Source organism: Cajanus cajan, chromosome 3 (assembly GCF_000230855.2).
Source record: "Cajanus cajan strain Asha chromosome 3, NIPB_CcT2T_4, whole genome shotgun sequence".
NCBI lineage: Eukaryota > Viridiplantae > Streptophyta > Magnoliopsida > Fabales > Fabaceae > Cajanus > Cajanus cajan.
Window position 1 is genome coordinate 17,771,332 of NC_138519.1, and position 17,025 is coordinate 17,788,356.

The window sequence follows — 17,025 nt, forward strand, 5'->3', positions numbered from 1 at the left end:
GGTGGCTTAACCATCCATGGTGTCCCTCTACAGCCAGAGTGGACACGGGTTTGTGATTGACCAAGTTCAAGATGCTACTACTCCAGTGCCTTTGCCCAATACAGAGGTTCAACTAGTGGGGCAGGCAACCGACACATTCTTAGCTTGGCCAAAATGTTTAGTTATGCCGCTTTCAACACGAGCAAAGGTAATTCTATTATTGCTCTTTTATATTCTTATAATTCTATTATTGTTTAACTAATCTTGATTCTTTCTTTAATATTTTATCAATCGTGGTAAGGAGGTCATGAGAGAACCTATTGTTGATGATGCTGATATCGCAGAAGCTGAGGATGGTCCCATATCTAGGCTTCTAACCATATTACCACGATTGAAGAAGAAACCAATTCAATTGCTGTGGGACATTAGAGTTTTTGGAGTTGATAGCACTGATGTTCCACTATACATATCCCTGTCCGACACATTTTAAAATCAGTTAAGACTGACAAATGTTAAAAGTCTAACTTTTAACATTGGTCATGCCATGATCGATGTTAAAAGTAGTTAATTTTTTTTTAAAATATTTGACTTATTTTAGGAGGATCCCTGAACAAAACCTATAAATTAATAAAATACTAGATAATTCATATGTTTTTAATATATCAAATTACATACAAATTGTGACACCCTTCTACCCCATAATAGATAAGTAACAACAATAAGAATAATTCAATAAATATAACATCAAGAAGGGTCCACATATTTTAATAAAAACTCATAGGTTCACAAGTCTTGAAATAAATAGAAATAATAATAATAATAATAATAAAGTTTTACTCTTAAAATAAAATTATCAAGGTCTCTAAAGAAAAATGAAAGGGATCCAGAATTTACAAATATAAGGTGAATATAAAACTCCTAAAAATAAGTCTCCTCAAACGACAAATAACAATTCATAACTAAAGCATCCTAAATTCATGCCCCAATGTCACATCCTATCAGAGCAGAACCCTTTCCCTTTAGAACTCAACACTATGAGTGCCTTCATCTTCACCTAAAAGAAAACCACATAAAAATAGGACGGTGAGAGATAGATAACATCATATATAAACATAGAGCTACCCAATTCCCACCCCACACCGTGCACCAAAATATCATCATTAACTATAAACAACAAATACATCTCGTATAATTACCAAACATCATTTTTTTTCAATCATACAAGCTTTCATACACATGCTCACTATATGCTCATACACATCTCCTCTCCTAAGAGTCTCAACTTGGCACTCCGCACAATGGGCGTACCTCGTCAATTCCCTTAGTTGTTGCCAATGCGGGCATACCGTTCTCACACCCTCCCAGGGCCGGTATGTTGCACGGTTAAACACCCAACGGCCCACGCATGGAATGCCTCCCGTCATGGTCCCCCCTGTCTCAACCCCTCTCTGGGCCCAGGGTCCAATGCAATATAGCCACGTCTGGCTTCTCAAGCACCACATGCAACTCATAAGTCTCATGCAACTCATGCATCCCACGTAACTCATAATTAATGCATCTCCATTATATAACATCATCACATGTCAATAACAATCCATGCAATATCATCCTCACATGCTAGGTACCTATCATTAAGTTATCAACATCATAGACCACAAATTTCACATAATTCTTCACACACATCACAATATCTATGACATTCAGTTAATAATTTAACCATAACTCGAGATATACATATCCTTTCTAAGTGATCCCAACTCCATTAGAATCCTAACATCAATATCTACAACTTTCATGAAGAACACAAATCCTAATAAAGTCGTTTAGGTTACCATTCAGGGCTCACAAAAATTGATATTGTGGTTCGCACACAGATTGTAAGGCTCAAATTGCAACTCACATAACTTGATCAAATATTATATTTTACACGATTCTTGTGTCTAAATGGTAGCCCCCGATGTCTAGTTTCTAACAAAACAAACGGCACTCGATTTGGATAACTACACAGAAAGATATCGCAAAATTACAAACGTATGTCGGGGTCCCGACGCCCGACGCCCAAAACTGGCGCTGAGCGCCCAAATCTCTGCCCAGACTCCCCTCTGTGAAATTAAACCTGCGTTTTACGAGTTCCAACAAGGTTTTTACCAATTTTCACTACTTCTACACCCCGTTGGTTCAGTTTAACTCCATTTATATTCTTCATACGTTCCAAATCAATCCATACACATCTCAAGCCTCAAAAATTGGTTTCCATTGGTTTTACAAAAAAAAAATCTAAACTCTTCTTAACACATAAAATTCAAGTCATCAAATTTAAGGATAAAGAATTAACAAGAAAGCCCCAATGGAATTCAAAGACAATTCAAGAAATAAGTTCTTCCAAATGAATTAAGAATTTAGAACATCGATTGCACAGATAATCGTTCAGAATTTTAAATAGAGTTCCTAGAGGGACTTAGGGATTGCCTTCACTACCCGAACACCCCTATATTCACATATGAAGAAACCCATCTCCCCCGTACCTGGATGAGCAGAAGATGAATGGTCTTGATGTGATCTAAGATCGTTCCTGAGTACTCTTCCTTAGAGCTCTTTGTTTCTCCTCTTTTTTTCCCTAACCCTTCAGAACGCAAATGAGGCAGATAGGGTTAACACCACCTGACTCCTTTCTTAAAATTAATCCATTGGACTGGGTCAACCCAACCCATTTTCGTTCTCTTCTAACCCACTTCTAATTTTCCTCAAAATAATTAAATAAAATAAATACATGTATATTATAAAATATTTTTTTCTCTATAATAATAATATATTTCTGACCCTAAATATAATAATATAATTTCAATAACAAAATATCATATAAAATAAACCTTCTCTTAAAACATATAAATATTTATTTAAAAATGCTAATAAAAATACTTATTTAATACGTACAAAATAATTGTCCAAAATAATAATTATTTAAAACGTACAAAATAATATTCCTCTATAATTATTAAAATAATTATGACCAAATACCATCTAATAATAATAATAATAACCTTTTTGAAAATTGGGGTGTTACACAAATGATAAGAGTTGGTAAATGTCAACCATATATGTAATCAAAGTAACATACAAACTATTATGCATCCTAAACTACAAAATGAGTAAAACTATAAACTTACGTTTTATGCCCAAGAAGGGAGGTATTAAGCTTGTACGCACTACCCATACAGACATAACCAAACATCATATTCTTTGAATTTTCTAACTCAGTGGGAAGTGGCTTGATTGTTGTTGCTTGCTACATCTAAGTTTTACAGAAAATTATGCAAATATGATGCTATATTTTTTTCTTTTGTTGGGGGCACAGAGAACAAATAAGAAACTCTACAACCATTAAAAGCAAGCGATAACAATATTCTGAATCATTGATTCCCAGTCCTACAAAACAGCTTGTATGTAATAAAGAATTTCGAACTCTAACCCTCGGATACATGCTGTCATTGAACTATACCTTTCCAATAAGGCGGGGCTGACCATGGTGAGAATTCATATGAAATTTCTCTCTTCTTTTGCTTCAAGGGCATCCACTTCCTCGTTGGATAGTAGGTCCACAATAGGTTTATATACGTCCCACTCCTTTCTTTTCCTGTTATATTCAAGAAAAATAAGCCAAGCCTGTGACATAATCTAAACATGGATGTTAATACAAAACTTGCAAATTAGTTCCTGGCCCTGTAACACCCCAGTTTTCAAAAAGGTTATTGTTATTATTATTGTTATATGGTATTTGATCATAATTATTTTAATAATTATATAGAAATATTATTTTGTACGTTTTAAATAATTATTATTTTGGACAATTATTTTGTACGTATTAAATAAGTATTTTTATTAGTATTTTTAAATAAATATTTATATGTTTTAAGAGAAGGTTGATTTTATATGATATTTTGTTATTGAAATTTATTATTATATTTTGGGTCAGAAATATATTATTATTATAGAGGAAAAATATTTTATAATATACATGTATTTATTTTATTTAATTATTTTGAGGAGAAAGAGAAGTGGGTTAGAAGAGAAGGAAAATGGGTTGGGTTGACCCAGCCCAATAGATTAATTTTAAGAAAGGAATCAGGTAGTGTTAACCCTCTCTGCCTCATTTGCATTCTAAGGGGTTAGAAAAAAAAAAAAAAGGAGAAACAAAGAGCTTTAAGGAAGAGTACTCAGGAACGATCTTAGATCACACCAAGACCATACGTCTTCTGCTCATCCAGGTAAGGGGGGAGTGAGAAACCTCGCTCTGGGTGTGGGATTGTTTGTTGAGTGTAAATATGTATATAATCTTGAAAATAAACAAGTTTTGATATGAATTAGAGTGCTCTGTGGGTTCCTGTGGGAACCCTATGAGAAACAGGCAAAATATGAATATTTTCTATTTTGCTTTCTGATTGTTCTGATGTATTCCTTGTTGAATGAGATGTATAAATGTGTTTATTTTTGAAAATAGATCAGTTTTGATATGATTTTGAGTGTTCTGTAGACACTATGTGAATATGATGAGATGATGTGAAAAATGATGATTATGTGAATATGATGAGATGATGTGAAAAGTGATGACTATGTGAATATGATGAGATGATGTGAAAAGTGATATTGAGACATGATAATGTGATATGGGAATGAAAAATAATAATGAGATATGAGAATGCATAGAGTCTTGAATGACATGCATCATTTGCATAAGTGTTTTAAGGGTACGATATGGAATACAACGCCAGAGAAGGCCCCCTAGTGTAAAAGCTTTGGGGATTAGTCCTTGGGGATAGCTCGGTTTGGAAGTTCCAGTCTCGCCCATTGTGTGCATGGGATGTATCTTGCGCGGCTTAGCTATCCCGACGAGACTCTGGTAGTATATCCTTCTAGTGAGAGTGCGCAGAGGGTGTGACCCGGCATGTACTCCTAGACTACTCTTCGTGTATTGCTAGCGGCAATATGCCATGTGATGTTTTACTGGCGCCACATGCATGATAATATGTAGTCTGTGTCCATGCATATGCATTCTTAATGTTATATGATAAAGTGATGGTTTATGTCTTGGATGAGTGTGATGTTATTATTAATTTATCTATGTTATACTTATTTTGTTTGTGTTTGGCTATTCGGCGTATATTTCTACACTGTGAACCAGAGTGAGATGTTTCTCACTCCCTTTTCTCGTGTTGTTCTATTTTGACTGTTATACAAGTGATCATCAGCGTGAGGCTGAGGATGTTGGTGATGAAGCTTAGGCTTCTATGTTGGGTTTTGCTCTGATAGGACATGTGACATCGGGACATAGATAGAATTAGTTTAAAGATGTTCTTATTAAATTATTTTAGAAAATTCAGTTTTATTTCTTTGTAATTTTACCGGCATGTTATTTGGATTAAGTTTATGAATGTGAACTCTTTACCCTTATGTGGTTGGAAATTTGATTTTTAATGATGAAATTTTTTTATATTTTTTATAATTACTGTATATGTATGTTGGGGTAGAGGGTGTCACAGGCCCAAAGAAACCTTGTTCTATAGGATCGAGGAAGTCACAGAATTAGTTGGGTGATAGTTATTAAGGATTGAGGAAAAACATTTAAATTTGTTAGCAGTTGGGAAATTGACATCTAAAATTTGGGAATTGAGCATTTAAATTTGTAAAATAAAAAAATTGCAAATCATTGAATCATGTGACTAATATCGATAATATGAAATTGCACCTATTCATTCATGTACCATAAAATTCGAAGTCATTTGAAATTCATCTTATGATACAAATTGATAGGTAGCCGAATCAAATTGAATAGTAGGATTCAATTTGTGAATAACTGGTAAAAAATGTCATATTATGTCACCGTTTATCCACTTTTCCTAGCTGAATTCTAATATTTATGAATTACTTAGGGGGTGTATTGGATTAGGATTTTAAAGGAATTTTTTAGTGAAAAAAAATCTTGCGGATTTTAAAAGACTTTGCAGGATTTTCATGACTTTTAAGATTTTGCAGGATTCTACAAGATTTAAAATCAGGATTTTAATGGATTCTACAAGACTTTTAAATCAGGATTTTAATGGATTCTGTGGGATTTTGTGGAGTTTTGACATTTGATAAGATTTAAAAAAAAATTCATACATTCAAATTTAAAAAGAGTCAAAGATAAAATAATTAAAAAAAACAATAATGTCTAGATAAATAATAATAATAATTCTCCATAATATTCTATCATCTTTTTATAGCATCCACTATCAATTGTAACAATTCATCGGAATCCTCCTTGGTCTAAGCTTCATAGTTTTCTTTCTCTTTTCCTTTTTCTTTATTATTTTCATGTGAATCTCCCATTTGAATTACTAAAATAATATATGTTGAAAACCAGTTATATAAATAATTATGGATAAGAGACAAAATCAATAAAATTATATTATTATTTTTAGAAGCACACCAATTATACAAGATCGGATATATCTTGGCTATCCAAATGGATCAAATATCTCAATCATTATAAAAAAAAATGTAAAAACGAAAATATAGAAACAAAAGATAATTTTTTATATAAAAAAAAATTAGTATATTCGATACTGAGAAAATATTTAGATATATAATCTTTTTATATAAATGGGAGTATTTAGATATAGAGAATATATATATATATATATATATATATATATATATATATATATTTATATTTATTTTAGTTATATATTATATGATAATTTTTAACGATATTTATAAATGTAAATTATTCTAACAAATATTTTAACAATATTTTATTTTTTAAAAATAAGCTAATGAAGACATAAATCCTAAATCCTAAAAAATTAGATACTGCAATGTCTTATGTTAATTTTCTTTTTTAAAAATATAAAAAAAATCTTAAATTCACAATATAAAAATAAAAAGAAAAATTCATAGTAAAAAAAATAAAATAATTGTTGAGTCATAAAAGGAGGGATAAGAGTAACAAATTCAAGGGAATGAGAGAGTTCGCAGTTTTTATGCTGAGAGGGTTCTTCCCCCAACTAAGATCCATTTTGTGACACCCTATACCCCATCATCAATTCACAATTAAATAATAAGAAAGATTTCTTTTTTTTTTTTCTTTTTGGGTAAATAAAATCTTTCATAGTTTAATAACATCTTTCATGTATAAAACAATTGTTTCAAATATTATAAGGTAGAAGATTCACATTCGTAACTCATCAATCATAAAAAGTCAACATATAAGTATTAAGATTCAAGAAATCATATAAAGGAAAATATAGATTAATTCCAGCAAAGGTGGCAGAGCCTCCTAGTTAGGAATTAATTTATAACTTTGAAATCATATAATAAAATAGTATAATAAAGATGTACATTTTGGTCTTTTCTCAGGAACGTTCAAAATTACATAAGAAGAGAAAATTAAAGCTTTTTAATATAATAACATCCAAAATAAACCTAGCTATGCCCGACGTCACATCCTATCAGAGCATGCCCCACTGAAGTCTTTAAGCCTCATCACCAACATCCCCATGATGCTGATCATCTGCAACATAATTTAAAACATATACAAAAATAACAAGGGAGTGAGAAACATCTCACTCAGTTTCAGGTGCAGAAATCAAGGCTAGATAGCACCCACACACACAACAAATATAAGTCACTTATAAACAATACACATATATCATCAATATCACATATACATTCATTTATCATGCAATGATGTCATGGACTCATCTCATAAATGCATGCATGTGGCGCCATACGGAAGTTTCACATATCATCACTGGTGACCCAAAGGTACACCTAGTTACATCACCACTACAAGAAAAATGATAAATTGCGACGGACAAATTGCGACGGTTATCTAGAAATCGTCGTCTCTTTGATATTGCGACCCTTCATACGACGGTTTTTCAAAACCGTCGCAAAATTGTTCAACATTGCGACGGTTTATCGTAAACCGTCGCAAAATTTGTTTAACATTGCGACGGTTTATCATAAACTGTCGCAAAATTTGTTTAACATTGCGACGGTTTATGATAAACCGTCGCAAGTTTAACATTGCGACAGTTAATCATAACCGTCGCAAATTTAACATTGCGACAGTTAGTCATAAACCGTCGCAAAATTTTCAGCATTTTTTTTATTAGAATTTAAAAGTTTTTTTTTAAGTATTATGTATATTATCTTAACGAACTTATATTTTATTAACAATTTTATATATACTTTCTTTAAAAATATAAAAATAAATATGTTAAAATTTATAAAAATCCAGTTTAATTTATTTATGATATAAATATGTTTTTAATATCTAATATATATTTTTAGATGATAATTTATTTTAAAATATATCTTATAATAACAATTCTAAATGGAACATAAATCTTCTGATTTTTCTTAGTTTGATTTTTTTAATCAATATATATAATTTTACTATTTTGATTTTTTCAATCAACGTATACAATAAAGAAAAAACACAAAAGATAAACATGCATAGTAAAAATTTTATTTTATCAAAAAACTTTTTATTTTAATATATTACATTATATATGTGAATATTAAGACATATATATATATATATACATATATATATATATTATAATTAAACTTTTTTAAAAAATTAATTCATTATTAAGAAAAAAAAATTTATTACATGAGAATTAATTTCTTTCAAAAATTTGATAGATATAAAATAAATAAACATTTTTTCTGAATCTATATTTTTATTTTATTAGAATATAATTTTTATTTTTTAAAATATATTATTTTTTTAGATAAAAAATTATGTATATGTCAAATAGTAGTGGGGCAAGTGCCCACTATTCCAAATGTACATCCGTCCCTATATATATATATATATATATATATATATATATATATATATATAATATAGGGGGTTATAATTATACCAATGTAACTTTTATTAAGTATTATGTTGTTCAATAACTTTATATTAAATGTGTATTTTGTAAATCCAACCGTTAAATTGAAAGTTCATATCACTTTATAAGTGTATATCAAATTTTGTTAAAATTGAACAACAACTGGAAGGTAATCAAATTGTTTATATTTTAGTGTATTTTAAAATTAATATATGACATCAATTTTGTTTTATAAAAATGAAGTATCAAACCATCTTGGATTAATATAAAGTTTTGTATATATAATCTTTGAGAGATATGAACTTTCAATCTAACAGTTGGATTTACCAAATTCACATTTAATATAAAGTTATTGAGCGGTGTAATACTTAGTAAAAGTCACATTTAATATATATATATATATATATATATATATATGAGGGGGTTTATAATTACATCAGTGTAAATTTTACTAAGTGTTACACAACTCAATAACTTTATATTAAATGTGAATTTTGTAAATTTAACCGTTAAATTGAAAATCTTTTACTGTTAAATCATATATACAAAATGTTAAATTAATCGAAGATGATTTCTTATAAAAACAAAATTAAATCTGTCAGAAAATTTATATTTTTGATGAGAAAATTTTTGTAGGAAAAACTATATTATTGATGAAATATTTTAGAAAAATTTATATTTGTCGAAAATGTAAGAACTGGTTTTAAATTTGATATGAAAATATTATGTTATAATTAGATAAGATTTTAAGTTAGTATTTTATTAATGGTTGATAATTAAAAAATAAAACAAGGATAAATATATTTTTTGAATTTTATATGTTTGATTTAAGATAACTTACAAAATAACTCTTGGTAAAGTTATTCCGCTCAATAACTCATCGTGTGTGTTGAATTTCATTGATCCAATTAATTGTTAATTTAAAAATTATTAAATTTTACTAATAATTAATATAAAAAAATTAATTAGTTTTGGAATAAATTATTTTCTAATTAACAATATAATTAAAACATTAATTATTTTAAATTATTTAACTAAAATCTTATTGACAATTTACTATATGATCTTAATATTTTTGTATAACTAATACTTGGTTTTAAATTTGATATGAGAATATTATATATAATTAGATAAGATTTTAAGTTAGTATTTTATTAATAGTTGATAATTAGAAAATAAAACAAGGATAAATACATTTTTTTTTGAATTTTATATGTTTGATTTAAGGTAAATAAATATATTAAATTAATTAATAATTTATTTAAAATATTAAAATAATTTATAAGTATGTAATAAATAAATATTTATAATTTTATAAATTATATTATCATTATAAATTAAAAAATTTAAATAATTTAAATTATAATTTTAAATCGAAATAAGTAGATGTTAATTATAAAAGTAAGTACATATAAATAAAGAATAACTAAATATATTATTATTATTATTATTATTATTATTATTTGTAATATAAAATTATTATATATTATTATTATAATACAGATATGAGATTGTATATTTGAGGATGACTTAAATGAATTAATCTGTACAAGTTATACTGACAACATACATATACATTTCGGTAGCTTACTCATCAGAACTTCACAGTTAAGCGTGCTTGACCTGGAGTAGTACAAGGATGGGTGACCTTCTGGGAAGTTTCCCAGAAATTGCACAAGTAAGGATAAAACATGCTAAACAGTGAAATATCGTGAAATAAAATCCTTGAAAGGCCAAATATGAGGATTGTTACATTAATAAATTTATTAAAATAAAAAAAATTATAATTTTTGACTGTTAAAAAAAGGATTGTAATATTAATTTAGAGGCAGTTGGTGCGACAGTTGATGAAAGGGTCGCAATATTAATATAGAGGCATTTGGTGCGACAGTTGATGAAACGGTCGCAATTCCAATTTTGCGACGGTTTGTGCAACGGTTCTGATAACCGTCGCAAAATTGCCTGGTGACGGACGACTCTGCGACGGTTCCCAAACCGTCGCAATGTTGTCTTTGCGGCAGTTATAACCGTCGCAATGTAGGTCATATAACCGTCGCAAAATCGTCATTTTCTTGTAGTGCACTGGTGACCCTAAGGTACACCTGGTTACATCACTGGTGACCCTAAGGTACACCTGGTTACAAGTTACATCACTGGTGACCCTAAGGTACACCTTGTTAGCATGTTACATCAGTGGTGACCCCAAGGTACACCTCGTTAGCAAGTTACATCACTGGTATGCGGCCTCAGCGGCACACCTGGAATAATATATGCGTATGATGCATGTCATACCATCATAATCTCATTGACTCAATATTTAACTTGTTACATAATTTCAATAGAAAATCAGACAGAACAACGGCACTTTCAACAAAAACAAAGTAGAATAAATAGAAAATCGGACAGAACAACGGCACCTTCAACAAAAAACAAAGTAGAGTAAATAGAAATTTATACAGAACAACGGCACCTTCAACAAAAAGTAAAGTAGAGTAAATAGAAATTTAGACAGAACAACGGCAAGGGATTGGGGGCCAATCCGACAAACAACTATCCAACAATTATCCCCACACCCCTGAGCGAGGTTCTCACTCCCCCCCTTACCTGGATAAGCGGAGTTGAAACTTGGGCAGGGCCTCCTCCTCTGGATCCCCTCTTTCTTTTCCTCTCTTTCTTTCTTTCTTTCTTTCTCTCTCTCTCTCTCTCCTCTTTCTCTCTCTAAGATTACCACTTCTTGCTCAATATAAATTTTTCACCCCCCCTTGGCCCTATTTATAGGCCTCCTGGCGCAACCGGAACGGCCGTACTGATTTCGGAACGGCCCGTTCCGGATCCTTCAAACGTGGGCAAATTTCTCAACTGGAACGGCCCGTTCCAAAATCGGAACGGCCCGTTCTCAAAAAGCAGAACGACCCGTTCTGAAACCAGAACGGCCCGTTCTCAAACTCAGCAGAACGGCCCGTTCTCCCTCCGGAACGGCCCGTTCTCCTTGTTGGAACGGCCCGTTCTGGGCCCGTTCCCAACCTAAAATTTTAGCTTATTTTAAATGCTCAGAACGGCCCGTTCCACTTTCGGAACAGCCCGTTCCGAGTTACTCAAATGCCCCTAATACCTTTATAAAATTACGAAAATGCCATCAATAATTACGAAAATGCCATTACTAATAAAATTATCCTTTTAAGGAAATTGGGGTGTTACAATTCTCCCCTCCTTTTAGAAATTTCGTCCCCGAAATTTACCTGAAAACAGAAATGGATGAGCTTCTCGCATCTTGCTTTCTAATTCCCATGTAGCACTTTCTTCAATATTTCCTCCCCAAACGACCTTAACCAAAGGGATTTCCTTTCCTCTTAGTTGTTTCACTCTCGTGTCATCAATCCTTAGAGGAACCGTTTCATAAGTAAGATTATCCTTCAACTGAATGTTGTCAGACTCAATGATATGGGAAGGATCATGGACATACTTTCTGAGTTGGGAAACATGAAAGACACTATGGAGATTTGAAAGAGATGGAGGCAAAGCAATTTGATAGGCCACTTCACGGATTCTTTTAAGAATTTGATAAGGACCAATGAAACGTGGAGTAAGCTTACGGGATTTCAGTGCTCTGCCTACTCCTGTCCAAGGAGTGACTTTAAGGAATACATGATCACCTTCTTTAAACTTAAGGTCTTTTCTCCTCTTGTCAATATAACTCTTTTGCCTACTCTGAGTTGCTCTCATCTTCTCTTGGATCATCTTAACCTGTTCAGTAGTTTGTTGAACTATCTCAGGTCCTAACATGACATTCTCTCCAGGTTCTGTCCAACATAAAGGTGTTCTACATCTCCTACCATACAGAGCCTCATATAGTGCCATCCCAATACTAGAATGGTAGCTATTATTGTAGGTAAATTCTATCAAAGGTAGGAAACTATCCCAACTACCCCCACGTTCTAAGATGCAAGCCCTCAACAAGTCTTCCAAAGATTGTATGGTTCTCTCAGTTTGGCCATCTGTTTGGGGATGGTAAGTTGAACTCAATCTAAGCTTAGTGCCTAAAGCCTTATGCAAACTCTCCCAAAATCTAGAGGTGAACCTAGGATCTCTATCAGACACAATACTAGTAGGAACTCCATGCAACCTCACGATCTCACTGATGTACAACTTGGTTAACCTCTCCAAAGAGTACCTAATATTAATGGGAATAAAATGGGCAGACTTAGTCAATCTATCCACAATGACCCATATAGCATCCAAGTTCTTCACAGTCTTAGGTAACCCAACTACAAAATCCATAGAGATGCTATCCCACTTCCACACAGGCACATCTAAAGGTTGCATCAAACCTGAAGGTTTTTGGTGTTCTACCTTAGCTTTCTGACATACTAAGCAAGCATACACAAATTCCTCCACTTCCCTCTTCATCTTAGGCCACCAAAACATCTTCTTAAGGTCTTGGTACATCTTAGTGGCTCCTGGATGGATACTAAGGATACTCTTATGACCTTCTTCCAGGATTGCTCTCTTAAGTTCTGGCACACTAGGAATGCACAACCTATCCTTAAATCTTAAAACTCCATCCACTCCAATTCTAAACTCACTTTTCACACCTTGATTCAACTTCTCTACCTGACTCAATAAGAAAGGATCCATCTTCTGACCTTCTCTAATCTCATCTATTAAGCTATTAGTCACTCTCAAAGCTCCCAACTTAATACTCTTAGAGTTCAACTCACACCCTAAGCTCATATACCTAAACTCCTCAATCATTTGCAATTCCCTAATCATCAAGGAAGACATTCTCAAAGATTTTCTACTCAAAGCATCAGCTACAACATTAGCCTTGCCAGGGTGATAATTTAATTTAAAGTCATAATCCTTAAGAAACTCTAACCATCTCCTCTGCCTCATATTCAATTCCTTTTGGTCAAACAAGTACTTAAGGCTTTTATGGTCACTAAAAACCTCAAATCTAGACCCAAACAAGTAATGTCTCCATAACTTGAGCACAAAAACTATTGCAGCTAACTCAAGGTCATGGGTAGGATAGTTTTGCTCATGAATTTTAAGTTGTCTTGAAGCATAGGCTACTACCTTACCCTCCTGCATAAGTACTCCTCCTAAACCCAATTTAGAAGCATCACAAAATACCTCAAAAGTCTTACTAGGATCAGGTAACACTAACACAGGAGCACTAGTTAATCTCCTCTTAAGCTCTTGAAAACTCTCCTGACACCTAGAATCCCACACAAAAGGTTGGTCTTTCTTCGTCAGCTTAGTCAAAGGAAGAGCTAGCCTAGAGAAATTCTCTATGAACCTTCTGTAATAACCAGCTAGTCCTAGGAAACTCCTAATCTCAAATACTGATTTAGGTGTTCTCCACTCTAACACAGCTTCTACCTTAGCAGGATCTACAGCTATTCCACCCTTGGATATCACATGTCCTAGAAAGTTCACACTATCCAACCAAAATTCACATTTTGACAATTTAGCATACAACTGTTTCTCCTTAAGGGTTTGAAGAACGATCCTAAGGTGCTCAACATGCTCTTCCCTAGTCTTGGAATACACTAGGATATCATCTATGAAGACCACTACAAATCTATCCAAGTAAGGGTGAAAGATCCTATTCATGTAGTCCATAAAAACACCAGGTGCATTAGTTACACCAAACGGCATAACTAAATACTCATAGTGCCCATAGCGAGTTCTAAAGGCAGTCTTAGGAACATCCTCAGTTCTCACTCTAATCTGATGGTATCCTGACCTTAAATCTATCTTACTGAACACACAAGCTCCAACTAGTTGATCCATAAGGTCATCTATCCTAGGCAAAGGATACTTATTCTTAATGGTCACTTTATTCAGTTGCCTATAGTCTACGCACAACCTCATGCTCCCATCTTTCTTTTTAACCAATAAAACAGGCGCTCCCCAAGGCGAAACACTAGGCCTAATGAATTGTTTTCCTTGTAATTCCTCTATTTGTTTCTTAAGCTCAACTAACTCTGTAGGGGACATCCTATAGGGTGCTATAGATATAGGTGGGGTACCTGGTACTAAGTCTATGCTAAACTCAATCTCTCTCTCAGGTGGTAAACTAGACACATCCTTAGGAAATACTTCTGGAAATTCTCTTACTAAGGGAATCTCATCTAGCTTACTATCAGTCTCAAGTGTTAAAGAAGCTAAGATCATGTACACTCTTTCATTGTCTTTTAAACAAGTTTTAATGTCAGCAGCACTAAGAAATTCCATACTCTTACATTCACCAAAGGAAATAGATTTCTCAAAGCAGTTTAAAAGGACATGGTGAGAAGATAACCAATCCATACCAAGAATTACATCTAATTGACTAAGAGGCAAACAAATTAAGTCAACTAGAAACTGCTTATCAGAAACTGTCAAAGGACATTTCAAACACACTAGGGATGTAGTCACAGGACCATTAGTAGGGGTTTCAACAACTAGATCAAAATCTAACAAAGACACAGGCAAATTCAATTTTTGGACACAAGAGACAGAAATAAAGGAATGAGTTGCACCAGAATCAAATAGTACAACAAAAGGAGTCTCAGCTATGAAACAAGTACCTTGTATCAAATTTTCTGACTGAGAAGCTTCAGCACCACTAAGAGCAAATACTCTCCCTATAGTCTTTGGACGCTCAATTTGCGAACCCGATCCAATAACACGTGTTCTTGGTGGTTCGGGACAGTGGGTACTGATGTGACCCTTACCCCTGCAATTGAAGCAAGTAACCTCGTTGTCATTACACTCAGACCGATTATGACCAATACGTCCACACTTTCCACATCTTCCTGAAGGAGTGGACACAGATCCTCCAACACTTCCAGTAGCACTAACAGTGGATCCTCTAGTAAATGACTTGCTTTTATTAGCAGCAGCTTTATTCCCTTGAAATCTAGTAGGAGCGAAGTAAGGCTTACTCCTACCCGAAGTACTAGAACTCACAGCACGGATAAGACCTCCAACTCCTTTATAGAAAGCAGCACGATCACGGTTGTCCCGATCATAAATACTGCACTTATTGACCAGAGTGGGAAAGTGATATATCTCCTGATAGTTAATTGCAGTTTTCACTTTAGGACGCAGACCATTTACAAATTTTATGCATTTAGCTCTTTCACCACCCTCACCATGGTAGTGTGTACAATAACGAACCAAAGCATCAAATTTGGCAGCATACTCTGCCACTGTGTTATTCCCTTGATTCAGTTCAAGAAACTCCATTTCTTTCCGACTTCTCACATCATCCGGGAAATACTTCTCAAGAAAGATTTTCTTGAAGTTGTCCCAATTCAAGTGCACCCCTCCATTAATCATCCTCTGAAGTGCTCCTTCCCACCAAAAGTGAGCATCAGCAGTCAACATGAAGGTGGCCAACTTCACCTTCTGAGTGAGGGGACAATCCATGACATTGAAAATTTTCTCTATTTCTGTTAGCCAATTCATAGCAGCATCTGGGTCATATCCTCCTTTAAAGGTAGGTGGGTGATTTCGTTGAAATTGCTCCAACCAGTTAGGAGTAACTTCAGTCCTATTGTTATTATTCATAGCTTGTGCTAATGCTTGAAGAGCATCGGCAATCGCACGATCATTTCTACCAGCCATAGTCTAAGAAAATAATACAATCAATAAACATAATCAATCATCATACTAGCATACCAACAAGTTTTACAATCAATTCAGTCCATCATTCATGTACCAAATAAACATAGTAAACCAAATAAGCATAGTAAACTCATAACTCACGGTCGATTAGATCGACCTGCTCTGATACCACTAAATGTGACACCCTCTACCCCATCATCAATTCACAATTAAATAATAAGAAAGATTTATTTTTTTTTCTTTTTGGGTAAATAAAATCTTTCATAGTTTAATAACATCTTTCATGTATAAAACAATTGTTTCAAATATTATAAGGTAGAAGATTCACATTCGTAACTCATCAATCATAAAAAGTCAACATATAAGTATTAAGATTCAAGAAATCATATAAAGGAAAATATAGATTAATTCCAGCAAAGGTGGCAGAGCCTCCTAGTTAGGAATTAATTTATAACTTTGAAATCATATAATAAAATAGTATAATAAAGATGTACATTTTGGTCTTTTCTCAGGAACGTTCAAAATTACATAAGAAGAGAAA

General features: G+C 32.8%; 1 protein-coding gene across 1 annotated transcript in view; it reads right to left on the reverse strand.

Moving 5' to 3' along the window:
* Window positions 1–3,288: 3,288 nt before the first annotated feature.
* LOC145955641 (chromatin structure-remodeling complex protein BSH) overlaps window positions 3,289–17,025 on the reverse strand; it is a 34,099-nt gene continuing 20,362 nt past the window's right edge. The window contains exon 6 of the mRNA XM_083070613.1: window positions 3,289–3,613. Coding sequence (XP_082926739.1) covers window positions 3,514–3,613 — 100 coding nt within the window. The 3' untranslated portion in view covers window positions 3,289–3,513. The remainder of the gene's footprint in view (window positions 3,614–17,025) is intronic.